The 22,576-nt window shown below is 40.8% G+C and overlaps 1 protein-coding gene across 1 annotated transcript in view; it reads right to left on the bottom strand.

The window, feature by feature from the left end:
• LOC104461407 (VPS10 domain-containing receptor SorCS3-like) overlaps positions 1-22,576 on the bottom strand; it is a gene marked incomplete at both ends in the record, with an annotated part of 76,668 nt that overhangs the window by 30,388 nt on the left and 23,704 nt on the right. Inside the window, 5 exons of the mRNA XM_010072998.1 lie at positions 2,512-2,614; positions 3,099-3,245; positions 5,029-5,208; positions 8,212-8,301; positions 19,744-19,862. Coding sequence (XP_010071300.1) covers positions 2,512-2,614; positions 3,099-3,245; positions 5,029-5,208; positions 8,212-8,301; positions 19,744-19,862 — 639 coding nt within the window. The remainder of the gene's footprint in view (positions 1-2,511; positions 2,615-3,098; positions 3,246-5,028; positions 5,209-8,211; positions 8,302-19,743; positions 19,863-22,576) is intronic.

Below are 22,576 nucleotides of genomic sequence, written 5' to 3'. Positions count from 1 at the left end.
ATTTCCATGGAAGGATGGGAGAACTAATATTTTTCTCCAAAAACAGCAAAGGGAGAGGTGGCACTCTTACACATCTGTAGCATCAACAAGAGCATAATAAAAACACACTAATGAAAATGTTAATTAAATTTCTGACATTTAATGCTGCAAAATGAGAAATTAAAACCCAGATGTGGGTTGACGCTCTCCTGTCACCACCATGGAATCCAACTAGCGACATCATTGTGACACCACTGTTTCAGAAAATAAAATTTCTGGTTCAGGAAGGCAGGAGAATTCAAGAAAGGCTTTTCCATCAGTGCCCAGGAAGTAGGAAATGTCACGCTGTCCATCTAATTGATCTTCTTCCCTGACACCAGCGAGAGTGATCAACTGCTTTAGATGAAGGTAGAAGGAAAACCTGCCATGGGCAACCATATAGAAGGACAGTCTATATGGACATCCAGGTTCACAAGGATAAATCTACTGTGTCAGCGCAAAAGTCTGTTTAGTCCCGTGTCTTATCATGAGTGAAATTCCTCAATAATTAGAAACTGACTTAAAGGCAGAAGTGTAAGTTTTGTATCATCATATTTTAAATATCAAAACTGGAAAGCCAACTTTCTAAACAGGGATTTCCAGACTGTGGCAGCGAAAGAGTAAAAAGGTGAGATGCTGTTGCTATCTCTTCCTTCTGTCTGTTTTTCTGTGCAAACCTGTGCTATTATTTGCTTTACTCTCCCCATCTAGTTTCTTTCAACTACACAGATTCAAACCTCACCAAACATTACTAACTCCTGAACAAGTCAAGAGGATTTGGCAGCTGGACAAATAGACACTAAAACATAATTCTTCCCTTTGCAAGAATATAACCTCTGTCTTCATATCAAGAGTCTGAGTTTCCAGTTATTGCTGGAAGTGTACCACTGTAAATCAAATGGCATGACACAGAGCAGCCAGTGCCTGTGAGAACAAGTTGCAATGCTTATCCTGGAACGCATTCACCAACATGGTGAGACGTTCCTGTTATTGTGAAACTGGTTAGTGGAAACAGATGTGTATATTCCCAACAGGTTAAGCTTTTTATCGCACAAAGCAGTAACACAAAAATTATATTCTGCCTTTTAAAGGTTAATTGTTAGACTGGGAAAGCATTCATCCCATGTACTGACAGCTTGAAAAGAACCTCATTTACTAACAATTTAGATCAATGCCTAGAATCTCACTGTCCTGCTGCCTCTATTTGCTTCCTAAAAGGTTAAAGAAAAAAAGCCTCTGCAACCACAGCATCATAAGCAGGGCTTGGTCCTAAGCATCCACCTAGCAAGTGTGACCTGCCAGGAATGATGACTCCACTTGGCTATGCATAGGAAGATATGGAGGTTTAAATCAAATTATCTCACCCTATTCAGCCTGGATCAGTGAACTGGAAATCAGTGCTTCCCGTGTTGAGATATAAATGTCATGAAGGGAACCTGTCTCTCAGGTTCTGGCTTAGTCTAGCAGACACACGGAAGCACAGAAGGACATGAGAATAGAAATCGTTGGAAGAAACAGCGTAAATTTATATGGGCAATACACTAACATGACACACTTGCAAGCCACTGGTAGGCTGAACAAGACAAAGGAGATAAACTGAGCCTTAGAAAGAATGGTTATGTTATTTGGGCATATTTGAGCATATGTTGGAGCCTCCCTGTGAAAGGTAGGACAGCCTACGTGCCTCAGAGGCCAGCTTTCAATAACATCAGCCATTCACAAAGCACTTTGGTAGCTCAGCAGCTCCCACAGAGCGCATGGGAGTTCTGAGTGTGGTTGGTAGCCCCATCCATCCTGATTAGGCTGCAAGCTGTGTGAACACAGGACCTGTGATGGTTGTCAGATTAATTACAATGGGTCAGCCATTGCCCCCATGAAGCACTGTAGCAGGTTGCCATTAAAACATCACAACCTGCCAAAGAACTATTTTGCAGAACAACCCACAATAACAATGACCCATGCAGTGCTGATAAAGTGCTGCTAGTCTTGGAGCAATACAGTGCTGAAAGTAGGTGCTATGGACAAGACAGGCACTCACAAAGTCCAGGCTTCACCCAACAGGCTTTGTGACAACTCTGTGCCTGCTGCTCAAAAGGTGGAATGTACTGACATCTTCTAGGAGCATAGCCATGATTATAGGTCCTATTCTCATTCATATTAACTCCAGCAAATGGGTAGACACCCACAGCAGTGGTTGTAACAATGTCAAGTGAGAGGAGTTAGTAATGCCAGTTGGTAATGATCCCTTACACGTCTGGGCTTAGACCTGAATACGGGTTACTGTAGAGCAACAAATACCTGACAGGCATTGCTGTTCCTGAAGTCAGGGGCCCCATCTCTTCTCCTAGCCCCTAGCAAATGGGAGTTAACGTGAATTAGCTGGGCACTTGCTGAAACAGAGCTGAAAGCTTTTACACCAACACAAACCATCTCATATACTCTCAGGCTCCCAGTAAGGCATGGGTGAGGGGTGAGAAGCACTTATGTTCTTACCTGTTGCTACCAGCAGCCCAGGAGCTGTCTCTTTGCTGGAAATGCTTCCTGAAGTATATGGATTCTCTGAGAGTTGTAGATGTAAGTGCAGTGAGCAAAAGGGCTGTTGACAGGAAACAAATAAAAGGCAGAAGCTTTAATATGCAACAACTTAAATATCAGAGGAACCCTTGGCGATTGTACACAGATGCTCCAATCCTTCTGAAAATGACCCCTCTGCTCTTAGCACTGTTACAAATAGCAGCATATGTTCATTTTCTGAACAAGCATCATAAAAGTAGCTAGGAGCAAGAGAAGCAGGAAAGCTGCATTACAAGCAAGCATATCTGCACTTGTTTTTACCAACAATTTGATCTAGAACACTTTTCCTCAGAAACTTTCTTATTCTGACTTGAGTTCCATAAACAAGGTCAAGAAAGATAGTCAGAATTAACCCTTAAAATCTATGAAGCTATAGAAAAAAGAAATCTTATTAATTGACTTAACACCCACAATGTCAAGAGAAAAAACAATGAGAGTTTTGTTAACCCAGTGACTTAAATAAGCAGCTCTGCTGCTTTTCTGCTTGGAAAAGATCTGCCACTCACCAGCTGGCAAACTACAGGATGCCCTCTTAGATCAGTGTCTGGTGCCTGCAGCAAACGCCAGTCTCTACCCTTGTTGTAGGTAATGAAAGTCTTGATTTGGTCATCTATCTTCCTGTTAGCCAGGAATATGCCTTTGATCCCTGCTACCTAGGAAAAAAAGAGAGAGATGAAAAAATACATTGGAAGAGGAGGCCAAAAATAAGGCCCACCTGAGCACTCTCAGGAGTGGAAGGTCTCTGAAAAAGCAATAAAGTAATCTCAATCCAGCCTTAAAAGACTGTGAATGGCATTACAAGTACATCTTGATGGTGCCTGCACAGCTGAAAGGCCTCGTGCAGTCTCTCTCTCTGGAGGAAAAAACCAAGGATGTTCAGAGAGCAGATCCCTAGGAAACAGCCCACTTTTGGACTTCCTTGAGTGCTTGCAGACAGGCTGATGATGAGCTTCAAGGTACATAACGCACCATGTCACACAGAGCTCTTTGAGCCTGAGGATGTGGTTTGCCCCAGTATCCCCACCCCACCCCCAATTGCCATAATATGGGAGACAGCAGGTCACATCAGAAGCAGTGCGAGATCTTTTGTTGTGGTCTTTTTTTTTTCTTTCATACAAGAGATGGAAATCCTGAATATGCTGAAACACTGATGTTTTGCAAACTTGATTCCTTCATTTTCTTTCCACTCCCAAATCCAGTCAAAATCAACCCAGTTGTTCCAAATGTTTTGATTTTTGTCAGCAGAACCCACTGCAGCAGAATATGGTCCTGTCAAAACGTACTCAAAAAGATTTCATGTTGAGTTTGGTCTCCATTGCACAACTGTGAAAGTGAGATAGGAAGAAGGAACTTGCTGAAAATCCAAATCTTCTGGCAACAGCCAGGACACAAATCCTTCTACTCTAAAGCACCCTGAGTGACATCACCCTTTGAATGACCCTCTGAAAATCTCTTATCAGCATTTAACAGTGAAATGTCCATGATACACAGCTGGGGAATACAGAGTTTGCCCAGGAATGGGAGATGATATAAATTTATTTCAGCTGGTTCACCACAACACAGACATACATCTTTGTTTCAGAGGCAGGACAATATATTTAACTAGATTAAAATAAAATGTAAACCCTTTCCTTCATACTGATCCATGCATTATTTGTCAGTTTTCCCTCATTGCCTTGAACTACCTGGATTTTTATAAACAAACTGATGATGTTGTTAAAAGGGCATTATTACGGCTGAAATAAATAAATGCATAATTCTAACCTCTACAACAGCAAAAACACTTCTCCATGTAACATTAGAAGTCAGCCATTACTATCAGTATTATCAATTAGTTGTTGCTGGCAAAGCACTGAGCTCCGAATCTCAGCAGACCTTCCATCTAATTACTTATGACACACCAGAACCAGAATGCTCTAAAGAAACCAGGAACCAGAACAACTGGACTGCTGTTGGCCAAGGCTGAAAGGCCTGGCAGAAGAATGAGAATGGAAGATGATTCAGGGAAGAAGTTATCCAGCTGTTATATCTGGGCAAACAATACCTATAAACTTTTGCTTATCATTCAGAAACAGCTCAGTGCTCACAAAGGTGGAATCCACATTCCCTCACGCAGGTGCCTCTAGCTGTCCAAGGGGAACAACAGTATTTTGAGTCCTTCTCTAGACACCCACATTAGCATGAGAAGGATAGTGGTTTTCCCTTTTGGAAAAGACACACAGCTAACCAGTCATTGACTTGAAAGCAACCAGATGTCACACCTATAGCACAATGCACTGCATCTATTCCCACACAAGTTGGCTCAGCACCAAACCCAGTAAATGCCTCTGGGCTGATCCCAAAACAATTAAGATCCTGGAGGGCTGGTAAGAGATTTAGACTCGCTTGAACTAACAAGCAGTTGCTGTTCTTTGTAGGGTGACCTTTACTACATACCTCATAAAGGTCAATGATTATATTCCCCTCCAGTCCTCTACTGCTTTTCACGTTTTCCAAAGCCAGGGTGAAGTACACCCCTCGGGTGTCCGAGATATACAGGTTGTACGTGTCATTCTGGTTCCACTCTTGAACAGCTGCAAACACCTGATTCTCATCTGTGCTGATAATATGCATGTCCTGTTAAGAGAAGACAAAAGGCCTATTACTGAGGATCTCTGTATTTCTTTGCCCCTCGGGACATGTAGTAATTACCATGACTTATGAAAGAATGGAGTTGGAGCATGAATTACAGGTATGTTAAACAATATTCTGTTAGAGCAAGCCAATAAATTACCACCATTGTGACTTTTATGCATTTAATTTTTTTTAATGATCACCAGCTGGGCAAAGGGGTTTTGCTTTCTCCATTTTTGGTAGCTTCAAGGAATTTCATCCAGTTTCATTTTTTATTTATAAATTTGAAAGTCAGTTTTATCACTCATGGAAGATTCACAACCTTGGAGCCGGGAGACCTCATAGTCACTAATTGTGGTGTAGCACCAGGGTAAAGGCAGTGACAATTTCCATCCACATGCTGAACTAACAGGCTTGTGCTTCCAACTGGTAAAGAACCAGTTTCAAAAAAACCTGGGAGTTCACATTTATTTGAAGCTGAGGTATGGGGATCAGATTGAGCTAACGCTGGTAAGTGATTTTTAATAACATACTTTTCTATTGAGATTTTGTCTGAGATCCATTATCCTACTATATAAAGACTATCAAATAATCCACCCACTATTCCTGCTGCTGACCAAGATATGAAGGTCCAGCAAGGGTTTCTCCATTTAGGTTTAATATCAAAGAGATTTGACAGTGCGTTTTCTCAGTATTCTTTTAAAGCAGGTTAATGGAAATTATTTCCATGGCGGTGATGAGTATTGAAGCACTTTATCCTTGTCATCATTGTTAAAGAAAACTAACATGAGTTCAATGAGAAGCAAAATCACCGTGGTTACGTGGGACTTCATTTATCTATTTGTATCTATTTAAAATTTCCCCAGGGTGCCAAGGAGCCTTGATAAATTTCTTGCACTGTTTCTTCATCAAGAAACCGTAATTCTGGGAGTCTCTCAAAAGACAGAGTGACCCAATTTTTGTGAAGAATATCTGGGGGAAGATCATCTCAATATCCCCATCCTGCCTAGGAGGCAACTTAGTCTTCTGTGTGAGGTATCTGGATGAAAATTTGGGGTTGATTATATGGGATTATATGGGACTATTTTTAATAGAACTAACGTAGCCTATCAGAATAGGATGGGAAGAAAAATAATTTCAGGACCTAATTCTGTCCCAGTGAGTGCAATCAGTGGGAGATTTGTCATTTCTCTCAATGAAGGAAGACTAAATCAGGAAGTTTGTTCTTGCCCAACAGTTCTAATTCCTTAAAGATTAAGTACACACCCAACCTATTCTAGCAGTGTGAAAATAAAGCAAAACACCCAATGACTTCAATCTGTTTTGACCAGTTGCAATGGAAATATTTCATAATGGTATTGTCAGCCTCACATATGTACAACTCCAGCGGAGTTCATTAATCTACAGCTGACAGGACAGTTACTACTGTAGAGCAAAAATGGTCTCATGACTAAGGGCAGCACAAAAAAGCCTCCTTTACATGACTGGAAGACTTCGCCATGGCACCTAGCTTAAAAGTACTTTTGATTTTTACATCATGAAAGTATCCCTGATTTTATACTATGCACCAATTCCAAATCAGGGCCACCAACAAATATGTCTTATAACAGGCCAGCAACGTGTGACAGCATCAGTGAATAAAGCAGCACAGTCATAGGGCAGTTACTCTCTCTATCCACATGTTGTTCTAATAAGGGGCAGCTTTCAAGGACAGTCCATAAGGTGGGAGCATAAATGTTTTTCTCCTGAAAAATAGCAGCAGGGTTTCCAAAAGTTGGTGTGTGGTCAGACATTCCTAACCCCACTCCATCACCATGGAATGAAAAACAAAAGAAACTATATCTGTGCTATGCAGGTCTCTGTACACTGTGGACTGTGATCAACCCAAATGGGAAGAAGTCGAGGTGCAACACCAGCAGTTTGAGATCCAAATTTCTCACAACTACTAAGTTTTCAGGTACAAGCTAAAGCAATATGCCATACCAGCTAGACTGCAGATATCCCATAGGCAATTAGAAGGGTAGGTAGATCCAGTCCACAAGGCAAATCTAGCCAATCATCTTACAATTATCCCACAAAAAAAATTTCTTGTGGAAGGAACAGGAAGGCCATTACTGTTGATTATCAGCCCTCTGTGACAGTAACCTCAACAGCCATTCTAAGGCTCCAAAGAGCAGCAGTGGTCTCAGCTGCCCATTAGGCTACCCAGAAACTTGCACCCAGCCAAGGCCCTGGAAAGGTTGGTCCCTTCTGTTCTACACAGTCCCAAGCCATGCCTACACTATGGAATTTGAGTGTAATTCCAGGGATGTATTCTCCTTGCTGAGGCTTGCACTCTTTCATCTGGTAGAGTTAAGGCCCAAGAAGGCAAATCCAGGCACAGCTGTGTGAGAAGTACTAACTTTTCTTCCTCCCAGCTTTGCCAGTCGGTGTTAATCTCAGACCATGTCAGTCATATCCTAAGCAGCAGCATACATGGTTCTGTGTGTCCAAAGCACTGATAGGGCACAACTTTTAGGGAGCCAACTCCACGTTCATGACTTCTTGGAAACATCCAGACACAGGATGGGGACAGTGGAGCTGCTATACCCTCTACTTCTCTCATTCTATGGAGACTGCAGTAGTGCTCAGCATCCTAACTGTTCTCCAGGACCCTCAGTGTCATGGCCAGGCTTACAGAGAAATCATTAACAGAGAACAGAGTAGGATTGGGGAATGGTGTTCACAGAAGACTGGTCAAGGTGAAGTTGATTTGAGCTTTGTTTTCTCAGATACCTGTTCATTCCCATTTGCTCTTTACAGAGGAAAAAAGAAACCACTCTTCCTGGAACACTCACTAATCAAAGGCAGAGAGAGGTAAAGATCCAGAATCTGTGTCTAAGAAAGATCATTCAAGTAGCACAACAAATGGAGCTCCCCAGAGAGGAACCCCACTGAGGTGCTTCACCACTGGGCAGGCTGTGCTATTGAAGATACTACGTCTGTGTTCATAAAAGGTGCACTCACCTTAGGAAGAGAGTATTTGGGCAATTTAATCTGTGTGAAAGGCTCCCGCCTGTATGACACATAGTAATTTGCTCTTCCACCAGCTGTCACCTGTGGAAACATCAAAGAAAGTGAGTGATGACCCTTCCAAGACACACTATGCTGACACCTCTAAAGAGGGTTTGAAAACCTTTCTTTCAGATATCTTTTCTATGACCTGCACAGCTGTTCCTAAAAGCACCTCTGTAACTCCAAAGAAATCCCAGACTTGAGAGAGCTGGAGCATTATTTATTTAAGCTGTGCTACTGAACTTTCCATTCCGTCTCTCATGCTTCAAATCCAGCACGATTTTAACATCTCATGAAAATGGGAAAGTGGGTATAAAGCTTAAGGTACTGAGTGGAAGAAAGAAGATGATCTGGTTTCATCACATGGTTCCAGCACAACTACCTTGGGCAAGTCATTTAAAGTCTCTGTGCTTCTCTTCCTCTCCTGTAAGGAGATAATACCTCTTTTGTCTGCTGTTTTTCAGCCTTGTCTGTTTGCACTATAAGTCCCCTGGGGCCAGGGTTGTCTTCCAACAACGTTTTACGGTGACTAACAGCAGAGATCCACACTAGCACCACACAATGCAAACAGTAAATGCAAGGAATGCGGTCTTGGAAAGCTGGAGCTAAGCTCTTAGATGCTCTTTGTCACTATAAAACCAGTTTCTCTGAAATCATACCGTTTCTGAATGTCTCTGAACGAGGGCATGGGGGGAACTGATAGACATCAAAATCTGCAGGTTTATGGACTGAATGAGCTGTAAAGGCTACACATTATTGCCATGCATCGATGAGATCTAGCCCTGATAATTTGTAAAATATGTGATTTTAAACCTGTCACCAGCCACTTACTCTTGCTGTGGGTGTTCTTTCTGGCACCATTTCAGGCCTGGCTATGACACAGCTTACATCAGTGAATTTCCTATATTCTGCTGTTTTGGCAGTCTTGCAGGTTTTAAGATAAAACAATACAAAAAGCACTTCTCTATTTTATCGTATGTCATTAGTTGGCTTCATAAGTTTCCAAAAAAGCTAAAAGAAAGGCCCTAGATTCTCTCCTAGATATATCTCCTTTTATCTGACAGTGATATTTCAGAATGAACTTACATGGAATATTGCTATAGCATCAATTATATTCTCAGCAATGATATCACCTCTAGATAGGGGCTTTCTTCCCTAGAGAAGCTGTCATGCGAAGGACACAATAATACTGGTAATGAAATTTGATATCTAATCAACTCAAGATAAGGTTTTTCTATTGATAGTTTGAAGAACGTGAAAGAAAAGAAGGTTTAGAAATAGGACAGGCTTCTACACTAAGGCTTCCCCTTCTGCTTGTTTCCCATTTTTACTTGTAATGTTATCATAACTGCATTTAGAGCTCCCAGAAGAAAACAACAACCACCATTATACCACACACCATGTATGAAGGCAGAAGAATGACCCATATCACAGCAAACGAACTCCACACAGACAACATACAGTTAAAGTCAAGGGGAAACACAGGCATGAAAATCTAAGGTAGGATTCAAACACTGTTCAGGTTCACTATGCATTAGCTAAACTCTCTTTCAGTCCTCTACCTGGACTAGGTCACCTTGACAAAGGTTTAGAAATCAAAATCTTTGTGACCTGTGGTCTTTCCGAGCTAGTTAATATGAAGCCACCCACAATTCTGTTGGCAGGAGCTGTGTGAAGCTTTTCCCAGCCAGGACCTCATCTTTGCATGATTTACATGCACGGTTATAACAGCTCCAAAAACTGATCAAGCCCTCAATAAAGTTTTGGCAAGCACTGTGGTAGAGAATGAATTTTGGAAGGCCCAACTTAATTTATTTTGATGAACTTTTCCTTTTCCTATGAACAACTCTCCAACACTGTAAATCCCAGAGATTATGATAGTGTTTTGCCCTCCAATGCCTCCTTTCAATTCACATTTGACGAATGTCACCCAATTATTTCCTGTGAGCTCATCTGTCATGCTCAGTACAGAATTAGCTGGGTTTGTCTTTTTCCTCCTCCTTTGCTAATGACTAGTTCGTTAATCTGTTTTTCTGGATTTCTATTTTATGTGTTTAATTGGGCTTCTGGACAATGGAAATGATTCCTTTGGACAAATGTGTCTGTCATTAAACACAATTATCTCTCTCTGTATCCTTTCTTCCTCCCTCCACTCATGATCTACTACTTTCCTTTAATGCTTCCACATTCAGTTTCAAGACAAAAGTTTGGTTTCACATCAGTTGACACTTAAGAACAGAAACATAAGAAGTTTCTTTCCAAAATCCCTGAAAGTTTCAGTATGCTGGCTCAGCCCCACTCCTGACCTGCAACAGAACAGAGTGCATCAAACACAGAAGATTATATGTTCACAAGGCTGCAGCGAATTATAGAAAATATGTCATGGAATCTACTAATCTCCGTAATTCCTGTGATATGCCTAGAAATATACTAAGTCATTTCTCATGTTAATGACTGAATATGATTCTTTAAGGGCAAATTTTATTTCTTTTTCTGCTTAACCAAAAAACCAAGTGTCATCTAAAAGAGTTTGGAAAGCAAGCAGAATGTGTTATGAGGTTCCAGAATGTAAAGACACCCTAGAACTGTAGATCATAGTGTGCCAGGCTTCATTCTCATCTTCCCAGATAGCTGATGTAGGGACCTGTAATTTCCCATGTCGGGCAGGTATTGATGTAACAAACATGGAATCACTAAATCTCTGAAACGACCCTGGGGTAAGCAAGACCCCACCTGCTTCCTGCTGCTCGAAGAACTCACAGAAAGCCTAATGGAACATGCACTGATGCTGACAATGAAACATCACATATTAGAGGCACAACCTTGGTGAGAAACAGCAACAGATAGTAGACGCTTTAAGCTAACGCCTAAAAGAGAAGGGAGGGCTATTTCTTACACAGTTCATCAGCCCGGGTAGTTTGCAATGATAACAATAATGTGCCCTGCGGTTACTGGAGCCAGTCATCTACTTTTTACACTGTTGATAATGTTAAAAGCAAAATAAAATTGCCAATAACACAGATCAATCCACGATGACCAGGCACATTTAGACATTTCTGATTCCTGTAATTCACCTCCCAGTTAAACCATAATAAATGGTGACTCAGTCCATTACAGAACCAAATTCTAAACTTCCTTGTTGATAATAAGTCTTTTGGTATTATTTCCAATAAACCCCTCACTTTCTTCCTGGAGCAACTTCCTTTGCTTGCAGAGTTCACTCTTTCTCAGTAACATGAAATGATTGGTAGAAGCCAAAATTTGAGAAACCATGTATCAGCGTTGTAAGGGCATCCTGGATCTGTGCTCTCCACCTCCATAGGGTGCCCGGGCATCCCTCCTCGCTGCTTTAACCTTAGGTACCCTTTTCCCCCTTTTTCTGGGCATAAAATCCACAAAATCAGATGGTGGATTAAAGCATGGGCAAGTGAGGACAAGTTAAGCAGGCAGGATGCTATGCTCACACCTTTAGTGAGGGATTTTGGTGTTTTTCAGAGCCAGCCACTGTCTAGGCCTTGCACAGATTTGTCAGTATGAGGATTGAAAATTTGTGCCTCCTTTCCCAAACCTAACCTCAAAGCCAGTCACAAGAAATTCAGGAGATGAGGAAGAACACGTCTGCACAAGCCTAGTGTAATGTTCCTCTTTCCTCATGATCCACCACGGTCAGTACAAACCATCTTCCAGATATTTCTGTGTACTGAGGTCCTCTACTGCCCCAGCATAAATGACATAATGATAGGTACCATCTAGTCTGAAATATCCCCCCGTGGTTTTCATTAATATCATACCTTCTGTATAGTCATTAAAGCAATATGCAATTCCCCGAGTGCGAGGAGATTTGTCTCTCTATGCTGCAGAGACATATGGATTAATGTTTCTGTGTGCAAAACACCCTCAAGCTGCCTGGCAAATTCAGCAGGTTTTGAAAACATGCCACTTTATAGAGTGTCAGACCCATCACTTTGCTAAGACAAAGGAGCAGTTATTATACTGGCCCAGTCCCCTGTCAATTCTCTCTCCCTTCAGAGCTATGATAGCACAGCTATAAGACCCAGTAATCTTGAGAGAATATACTGGATTTGTTTTAAAAGCAACACCTGCAGAAAATGTGCATGGTAACAAAACATCACGAGCCACATTAGAGATGCAAATGCACATAGCCCACACAGAAACCAACTTAAAGGAGGAGCATAATTGTACATATTAAGTCTCCTTTTGAAGGATTTCAGAGGAGACACACCAGTCTGCCAAGGTAATCCTGCTGATAAATCAGACAACATGAGGGGAGGGGGAAGAGTGATGAAAGAAAGTACAGCACAAAAAGCCCTAGAAACAAAGTCAAATAATTAAATAAAGGAAAAAGTTAATCATTTTTTTAATCAACAGATATTTAGGTTCAAGTTCCAAATCTGATATTTGGGACAGCAAAGATGAAACAGTGCTAAAAATTGACCCAGCAGTGAACAGGAAAGTGGCAAACTACTTACTGCTTGTCTTGCTTTAAGAAGAGCTTTCAACTAGCACCTGGGATGCACTTTCTTTCATCTGTATGGATTAATTTCCCCCCACTGGAGTGCTGTCCAGCATTTTAAATAGGGGAAAGAGAAGATCAGCTGTAGCAGGCATTATTCAGTAGTAAAACAGGTGTAATCGTGTTCATCATTTAAACGTCTTCATCCTATTAGTTTCATAATAAGCTTTTAATGATTTTTTCAATAAAAGACTCAAACACCAAACCCTACAAGTTGGAGAGTGCTCCATTGTCCCATCAAGCCGTTTTCTCTACCATCGATCGCAAAGATAAAAATCAATCGTAGCTAAGCAGGGTGAAGTTAAAAATAAATTGCATGGATTGATTTCTGTTAAGACCTTTGGTTCCTAGTCAAAAAATAGAAGAAAAAAATCATATTTGAACATGGTGTATTTAGCTTCTATGAAAATAAAGACAGGGCTCCAAACTGTGAAATCAAAGTTTAATTTCTCCCCTCCTAAGTTTCACATTTAAAAAAAAAAAAAAAACCACACAAAAAAAACCACCACACAACACTTTTTCCTTTCTTTATTCCTGGGGAAATTTACTACTTATTTAAGCTATTAAACTGATAGCTTGAGAACTGAGGTCAGGAATCCATATGAATTGGCGGAATCCCAGCTGTGGCTGCTAGTTGAAATCTACTCACCTGATAACTGACTACAAGTCAGCAAATATACTTATTTAGCCTAGCCTTAAATACCCAATAAACTTTAAATGCACACTTATGTCCTACTAAACATAAGCACTTACAAGTTTTCCTTCACAACCACAGTTAAAACCAGTAATGGTGATAAACTACTAGTCTGAGATAAGCTTAGACATATTTAGCTTATCGAATTAGGATTTTTTTTTCCCTTCTAAAAAACCTGAAAGAGAAATGTCCCCCCAACCCAGCTCTAATGCTATAAAAAATAAATATCTTCCTTTTTACTGAGCCTGACAGAAAAGTTCTCATAAAAGTATCCACTTTGATAAAAATGGAATTTGATTCAGATTTAAAAAAAAAAAAAAAAGGCATTTTCTACAAAAGCCATTTTCCTTCAAACTGCTTCAGCTGAAATTTGTGGATGCACTCTGATTGAGATTCCAGGCATCCAAAAAAGACAATATTATCCACAGGTTCTATAAGAAGCTATCAGTGATTGTGGGTGAATACCAACAACTGTGTATGTTTTAAGGAGACTTTCTGATGCAAAAGATGACTGAAATGGTTTAACAGCTTTTGGCAGGAGTGTTGGCTCCTCTGAACCAGAGGAATTATTCAGATGTGTATTGTAAGAGTCCCACTTAGCCGCACCACACAACATCTAGAGAAATTCTGGTTCTGCGCAGTCTCACTCATGCTAACGAGCAGGCTGAGACGCTGCCCTGCTGTGAACTCTCTGAATTAAGCAAAAATCTTCTAAGAGTAAAATTACTTCAAAGGGTGAAAGAGAGACAGACACAGGATTGGTATCAAGGATGAACACTTTGGCTTAAACGTTTCACTTTCCATGTGAAATTCCTTCTATCTAAACAAACTGTAGCTGCTCCCACACTGCTGCATGTGCAAGCTGTCAGTAACCACCATCTGCTGCTGCTAAAGGGCAGTACCACAGACCCCATCTCATTCAGGATTATAAACCACAGCCAAGACACTTCCCAGCTCCTCTCACAGTCCTTCCTTCCTTCATCACATCAACCAAAAAGAAAAAAAAAAAAAAAAAAAAGGCAACCACCAGAGCAGCTAAGCTTTTTGGACATGGGACAATCACATGTTCCAGCACAACCTGACCTGAAGGAATCCGGAATCAAGAGAGAGCTGTGCAGCTCCCAGGGATCCCAGGAGGCCGAATCACAAATGAAATGGCATAGAAAGCTGCCAAGAAAGCTTTCCAAGAGGAGAAATGGCAGGAGAAGCCAGGTGAGAGACAAGACCTACCTTCTGAATTTCAGCCTGCAGTTAAACACCTTGATAAATTATACAATGGGAGTGGAAAAGGAAGGGGTACCCATGTATCATTGAAAAGTGATAATGTACTGCCATAGAAAGTGCTGGAAGTCTGAGCTACACTTCAGATTGACTTCAGCTGCATTCTGTTGGGATGGCAGAGTCTGCACCATCCCAGAGAAAAATAAAGAAATAAAAAACAATCAAGATAGCTATTTATCACCCATCTCTGCACTGACTTACAGCCAGTTCAAAGCAAAAAGGCCAAAGTAACCCTGAGGGTCTCCAAGCGCTGACAGAGACAGAAGCTTAAGGGAGGAATGGGGACACTGCTAACTGGATGCTGAGCTGGACTGGTACGACCTCTGGGAGGAAAGCCACACATTGAAGGGTTTACACAAGGAAAACACAAAAAGATAATAGGGAGAGGAAAGATATTTTATGAGATCTAAATCTACAGCTGGGAAAAAAAAAAAGGACAATTTTCAGATACCAAATCCTTCCTCAGGTCCCTTAGGATCTTGTGAATATGCCCGACTGCTAATTTGTCTCTTTTCTAACTCTGTCAATTCCAACCTCATAGAAAAATACCACCTCTCCCTGTAAACTTTGCCTCATCTCCTTAGGCCACCAGTGCTACTGTCAGCAGTCTTCATGTCACATATTCTGAAGGGTCACATCATTATTATTGCTGCTCTCCTCATAGCTAGGAATCTGCACCAGTGTGCTGGGAATGTCAGCAGTCTCTGCTAGCATCCATGCTCATCCAGCACAGGACACCAGGCACCCAGCAGAATCACCGAGCTATTGTACCTGAGATAGCTTGCTTATAACCTTTAGGTAACTGGAACTACTTTAACTTAGCAATAATTAGCTCCCTATGGCAGCTGTAGGTCTATCCACAAAAACGTAGCTTTCTGCAGAAACCACTGTCCCAGAGCAAAGCTGATTTCCAGTGAATGCACTGTTGTATTCATACCCTGATTAGGAGTTCTCAGACCACCACAAATAAGCTGTTAAGACTTTCTTGGCCCAGGCTCTCTTCACTCACTGCAGTAAGTGATGACATTTGCTCATGCTTTCTTGCATTTTCACATGAACCTCTTTATCTGTTTCCTGCTCTTCTCTTCAGTCTTTAAAGAACTAAGTAACACTGATGTTATTTGTTTACTTAGAGAAAAATAACAACTTTTTCTCCAAACAATGCCTTCTCATTCAAAACAGAATTTCCTGAAAAATAATCTCCATTTTCATTAATGTATTGCATTTCAGACTTCTTTCAGCAACCTGAACAATTCAATTAGAAACCCTGATACAATACTCGAAAAATATTTTCCCCAGAATTCCCTCTTTGACTTATTTTTACCACAGGAATTGTCCAAAACATCAATACACTAGATTCATACATAAAACAAATCCTATCCCTGACCTCTGGGTTTTATAATGTAAACTCTGCACATGAGAATAGCAGTTCAGATAGCTGTCAGGAAGTCAAATCTTACAGACAGTTGCAGGTTATCTCTGCACCAAAGTTTAGAAAATGTTACTCTCAGTAGTGAGTACACAAAGGCACCAGTAAGGAAGGGTGTGGTGCAGCTACAGAGAAAGGATGGGCTCCAGTACTGCACAGCTACATAATTGAACACAACTGACACAGACCTTAATGGCAAGGTTGCTCAGCAAATTAGCACCTTTTTGGTACAGTAAATAAATTCAGATATATTCCAAGGTTTTCTCACAAATAAGTGACCTGCTTTGCAAGCTCCATGAATTAACCATGAAAGATGATGATGAAACTGGCTCCTGGCTACATCAGAGCAATCCCATGAACTGAACTGAACATACAACAGAGGACAGGATTTTCTCTTCATGTATAAATTTATGCAGAATTATCCAATCTTAGTGATGTGATAGGCATCCTTAAATAACTATCGATCAATCAAATAAAAAGTCAATCAATAAATTCAGAGTGATCAACTACTGTTTTATTCATAAGAATTCTTCCTTCTCTCTCTTAGTAGCTACTTCTTCCTTCCTTCTTCATTACCTTTTACATTTTTCATGATGTGTTATGTTATTTATCTCCTTTGCCTGGTAACCAGTCCCAGTCTTTTCAAAGTCTCTTCATGGGCAAGCTTTTTTCAAGCACAGGATCATTCTCATTTTGTTTCTTTGCACTGCAATTCTGCAAGATTCTTTCAGAAGTGCTGCACAACACCATTCCACATGATAAGGAATCATTGATTTATAACTGCACTATAACATTTTTCATATTCCTCTTTCCCCTATGCATTATGCACCATAGTATCACATTTGCTTTTGGTCCACAGTTATACAGGTTAATACTTCCCAAGAATCTTAGACTACAGGCCTGTTCATCAACTTGATTAGAATGGATATTCACTAGTAAATAAATGTGTACAGATAATCTAAAATGTTAACATCAATAGCTGGGATTCACCTTCCCTAATTTTAGTTGTCAAAAAATTAAGACGTCTTCGCTTAGCTATAGTTAGGTTCCTTCTAATATTAATGAGAAAGGCATATTCAGAGAGACCTATCTCATCCTACAATAGGTGCAACAGCAGAAGAAAAATTTCCCCTGGAGGTTTTGAGCTCTCCACTCCCTTTAGAAGAACATAGACCACTGGTTTAGACTAAAAATCTACTGTCTTCATGATGAAAGTTGTAAGAAATTAGTTCCTCTCTCTACTCCACGACATTTCTTCTGATTTGTTCCAGCACAGACAGATCAGAATTCATGCACCCATCTTTTATGCAGCCATTAAACCTCACCAGGTTCTTAACATTTAATTTGATATTTATTTATTCATCTCTGTCTAATATTTGAAATTCAAAAGACCTGGCTCCCATATTTCTGTCCAAGATTATCCAGACAGAATGATATGCATGAGACGTTGCACACACATTGAATCTGACACATCCCATAATAGGCAGCTACATCACATGGCTTGTGAGACTGATGCATCCAGGACATATCAGCACTACTACATATGTATAGAGCAAACACTCTGCACAGGCCATCGACCATATGCTGGACATGGTGGATTTAACACACCTTCAGCTCAGAGAGGTATGTGCTGTAAATCTCAAGTGTCTGTGTGTTACTCAGGTACTACATGGACTCAATCCATGCCCAGTTTCTGAGGCCACTTATGACAGGCTGCTGGACAGTCAGAAACCCCGCAAGTGCAATGCAAAAAAGAGGGTAAGTGATAGACAACCTGTGAAAGGGAGTCTCCTGCCCAAAACAGCAGAAATGTTCAGTGTGTACCTTTAACATTTTTTAAAAGTGTGGGTATATGATTTTCACTTCAAACACTCATTAAGCTATAATAAAACATTGCTAAGGACAGTCAAGGCACTTGAAGTATTATGTATACATACCTGCATGTGCTTGTATACACACAAACACATGCACACACTTTTTTTTTTTTAACTTGAAGCAATTAGCAGCTATTAACTTGAGCCACCCACTGGCAATCTGAGGCAGAGGAATGCGCACACCAGGCAGATGTCCTCACTGCAAGCACAAGTTTCTAAACAGAGCAACCTTGCTTTAACACAGGTGGGAGCTGTGAAATGAGAAATGTCTGTAAGACCTCATGCTCGCCATAAACAACTGGATGTTCCACAATACCCTCAGCCACAGAGATAAACCACCAGATTGAGAGAGTCTCTAAAATATTCCTCAGAGAACAGGGAATTTAATGACTGGAGAACCATTGCCTCTAGTCAAATTGTGACTTACTAAGTTGGAAAGGGTACATTCTCAGTGTTTTCTACCAGCAGGTCTCTCCATGACACCAAAGGAAGCAGTAGCAGGCTGGGTTTCATGGAGGAATGAGGGGACCTGTGGCTCTCATAGCAATTTGTCATCTCCAGAGCAGCAGACTTCCCTACTCACAGGAGAAGTTGGCCAATGTTACTCAAGTGCATGCGGTTTCCACATTGCAGTCCTCCCAGATCAGTCCTCCACCTAATCCCAGCAGAGAAGTATCAGCCTTCCCACTTAAACTCCCACTTCAAAGAACAATTTCACAATAAACAGAGCAGAACTTCTTAAAATTTGGATGCATTCAAGAAAAATGTTCCCCCAGGAAAGTCAAATAGAAGCTTAACATAACCCAGTCTTGTTCAAAAAGGAAAGCATATGTTTTTTCTGTACCACCTGGATCCAAGCTCCATCTCATCTCATTCCCCCTCTTCAGCATCGGTGACAAGCACTTATCATAATTGTGTCTGTAATCTCTGCATCTCCTGAGCTTCCTATGACCTGGAATCACTGCAGCCTGGCTCCCAGTTTTCACCCAAATGGCACATCTTCAGGAAGTGTTCTTCCATACTGTACTATTCATTCTCACACTTCCACAGGTATGAAATAGGGAGACATGGCCTTGTTGCATACAGCCCATGCATTCTTAGAAAATCTCAAAACCAAGCAGTTTCACATTCAGTTTATGTCACTTTCTCCTCATCTCCGAAACCGTCATCAACTAGATGACAAATTTACAGCCACCTTCCACTTTGAAGTCGCCCTATAACAACTTTTTCCAATCTTTCTGATATTTTACCTCCCACTGCAAATCTTTATGTGGTTCATTAGCATTACTTGACTGTCAAATCAGCATAAGCCTGTCCATTTTTTAAATGATCACTCACACTTCTTTCCTGTTCTCTCCAATTCATGTCTAGCTTCTTTATGTTTTCCAAGTAGCCACAATACCAAGTTAGTTTCTGTGAAATCCATGGACTTTTATGACTATTAATGAATGAACTTTCAAATATCAGATTCCCCATGAGAAAAGTGATGAGCAGAGAGATCAAGTGTTTTACCCAAGACTGCATCGCTAATCTATAGCAGGCAGATATAGACTCCCAGCTCTTATGAGTTACAGTCCCATTAACTTGTCCTAGAATTATGCCTCCTCTCTTCCACAGAACAAATACTTCACACAGGCAGAATTCATGTCACATTTGTATCAAGCCAACATACCTGGATGAAGATATATTCATCCTGAACAACAAGGGAGCTGATGTCAATGGAGCGCGAAAACGGCCCACTCCTTTTGGTCTCCGAGCACTCCTGGATCCGACAGGTCAAATAGTGGGTGTCTGTAATGGGAGCATATGTACACATGAGGAATGCCCAGGCATGGGCCTATTGTCTGAAAATGTCATCAGCAGCTCAAAAGAAGGCCTGTGAAGGGAATTCTTAACCTCATTCCAACTAGCTAGATGTTATTGCATGATCTGCCTCCAGCCTTTAAAACTGTAACTGCTCTCTGGACTCAGGAATTCACCACATTTCCACACCCACCATTCCCTTCCCCATTGTGTAAACATCCCTCAGGCAACTGGAGTTCAAACCATAAATGGAGGGTGCAAATCATAAATGCATCGGAAAACTGATGACAAGACGATATGGAGCAAAAGAAGACTTCAAAAGCCACCCAGGCAGAATTTATTGATTCTACAACCCTGCTGGGAATTGTATCCCCATCCTCCCCTTGAAATACCCTAGTCTTGAAGCCTGGTTTTATTTGTGGTAGTAAACACACAAGGAGGAAAAAAAGCCCAAACCAGCACTATAAAGTTTAACCTATTTTGCTGTGAAAATAACAAACACCTCCCAAAATTAATTCTTATAGCCAATATAGGCTAGGTATGAAAACACACAAGCATGAAATAGCATAACTAGCTAAAGTGTCTCAACAGTGGTTATGTGCACTGCAAGAGGCATCAAATGCTTCTGTCTAGAGCGAAGATGAGAAGATTGTCATACTAATGGAATGCCTTGTCAGTCCTTGGCATTGCTTGAGAGAAGGAACAAGACTGGGAGAAGAACATGGAGAAGACACACAGAAAGTTGCTTGGAGTAGCAAGAAGAGACATGCTCACCTCCAGCAAATTGTCAGGAGTTATAGGGGATTAAGCATTATTTAATTCAGGCTGAGAAAGGATCTCATGAAACAGAACCAGCAAGGCACTGCGTCTCTGGATGCATATAATCTAAATATGCCATCTCTGTCTTTCAACTGCTCTTTTGAAAACTGCAAATTAGGGAGAAAACGAAAATACGACTTAAGATGACGGCTGCAGTGATAAAGGGTCATATCTTTTACACTGCGGCACTTCTACAGCCTTCTTAGATTCACATATTTGTTCACTTTTCTACAAAGGGTGAGGACAGACCATCAATGAAGAAAACAATGAATTTGTAAGGGGTGGAGTGAGGCTGGTGCGATGATTTTAGCTCACAACTGTGACTTTTAACAAGGATCTTGTCAAACTGAGCCCAAAAGGATAAAAGGAATGTTTAAAAGGACAGTACCTAGCCTAGTAAAGATGCTTACAAGATTCTCCATCCCCTAAAACCTGCTATTGTCCTTAGTTTGTGTATTTCCAGTGACGGCAACACGTGGTTCAGTGGAAAGTATTGGAGGGGCACAACTGAAATTCTCTGACACTGAGCTAACTGCCTTCCCAAATTCAAAGATGAGATTCACAAATTTGCAGTTTACCCTTCCCTAGCCTTGTCCCATCCACAGACTCTTAAGAATGCAAGAAGAATGCAAATCAGAGGCATTGATAACAAGAATAATAATTTTAAAAATATAGATTGTCTAAAAAAAGTCACAAACTACTACCAAGCTTTAATCTAACAGAGGTTCATGCCCAATCGCATGACCAAAGGTCTATGTTTACAGGCTGCAGACCTGGTTCTGGGTTGAGGCATTGGGGATTCCAGGTTAATAAGGACTACATGGCTGATTCAGAGCAGTCACACAGGTCTGGTACAGTAATGAAAATGTAGTCCCACTGATGACACTAAAGCAGCAGAAACTGTTGCTGGCATCAGCTCAGAATATCTGGAGCTAATTAAAGTGTATGGTGTAAAATATCTGATCTGGAGACTGTGCCAAATAACTGGAATATTGGAGCTGTGCTTTCTCCCAGCAAGAAATACCAGCAGCAGTAGAGAGGTCGGACTATAAACTGGGATAAATTAAGGTTCTTCATACACCCTTGGTCCAGAGCTGCTATTTACCTCCTCAGCATGGAATCTAAGACACCTTTGAAATGGATAAAAGCAACTTCTCAGAAAACAAGATGGTCTTATATACCGCCATGCTACCCAAAGAGCTCAGCAGCCTTGACTTGTTCTTCAAGGTAGCACTAAAATTAGGTGGAACAAAGAGGAGAGGTCAGGAGCCATATTTTTAGAAGCTCATTCCCTCTGGTATGTTCTCCCACACAGTTGTCCAGATATTCTTATCTCTCCAAAAAGGGGATAATTTGCTGCTGCTGAGTGACAGAATGAGAAGAGGAATAAAAATCTGTCACAAATAAATGCAAATAAATCACAAGTGTTGACATGACAACTAGCTTCCTGCCTATTGGGAAATGTGTCATTTTGAGTGTCTTACACCAGCAATCAAATATACTCAAAGAATGGCACTTGATTAATATTCACAGAACGTTGGTGGTGGAGAAGGGGGTAACTCACTACCCATTTTCCATTTAGTCTCTTGTTTATTTATTTTCATATCTTTTACAACACAAGGCCTGTGAAAAAAAAACACAGACAAAAAAATTATCTTCAAACGTGTCTGCCTTTGGACACCAAAATAAGTTCAAGTCTTGCTTTTTTTCCTGCTGCCTCACAGAAAATGAAAAATAATTTCCTTTAAAATATGTTAAAAAAAAATCAGGTAAAAATATGACAGCACCCAGTTCACATTTGTGTGTGACTGGAAGCAAGAAACAACCACAAGTCCCTGGTCAAGCTTCTTGAAGGGTATGATACCTTCATGAGCTATGTTGCC

The sequence above is a fragment of the Pterocles gutturalis genome, unplaced genomic scaffold (genome assembly GCF_000699245.1).
Source record: "Pterocles gutturalis isolate BGI_N339 unplaced genomic scaffold, ASM69924v1 scaffold47702, whole genome shotgun sequence".
Lineage (NCBI taxonomy): Eukaryota > Metazoa > Chordata > Aves > Pterocliformes > Pteroclidae > Pterocles > Pterocles gutturalis.
Note: the sequence above shows the minus strand (reverse complement) of the source record. Positions and strands in the feature narration are given on the sequence as shown.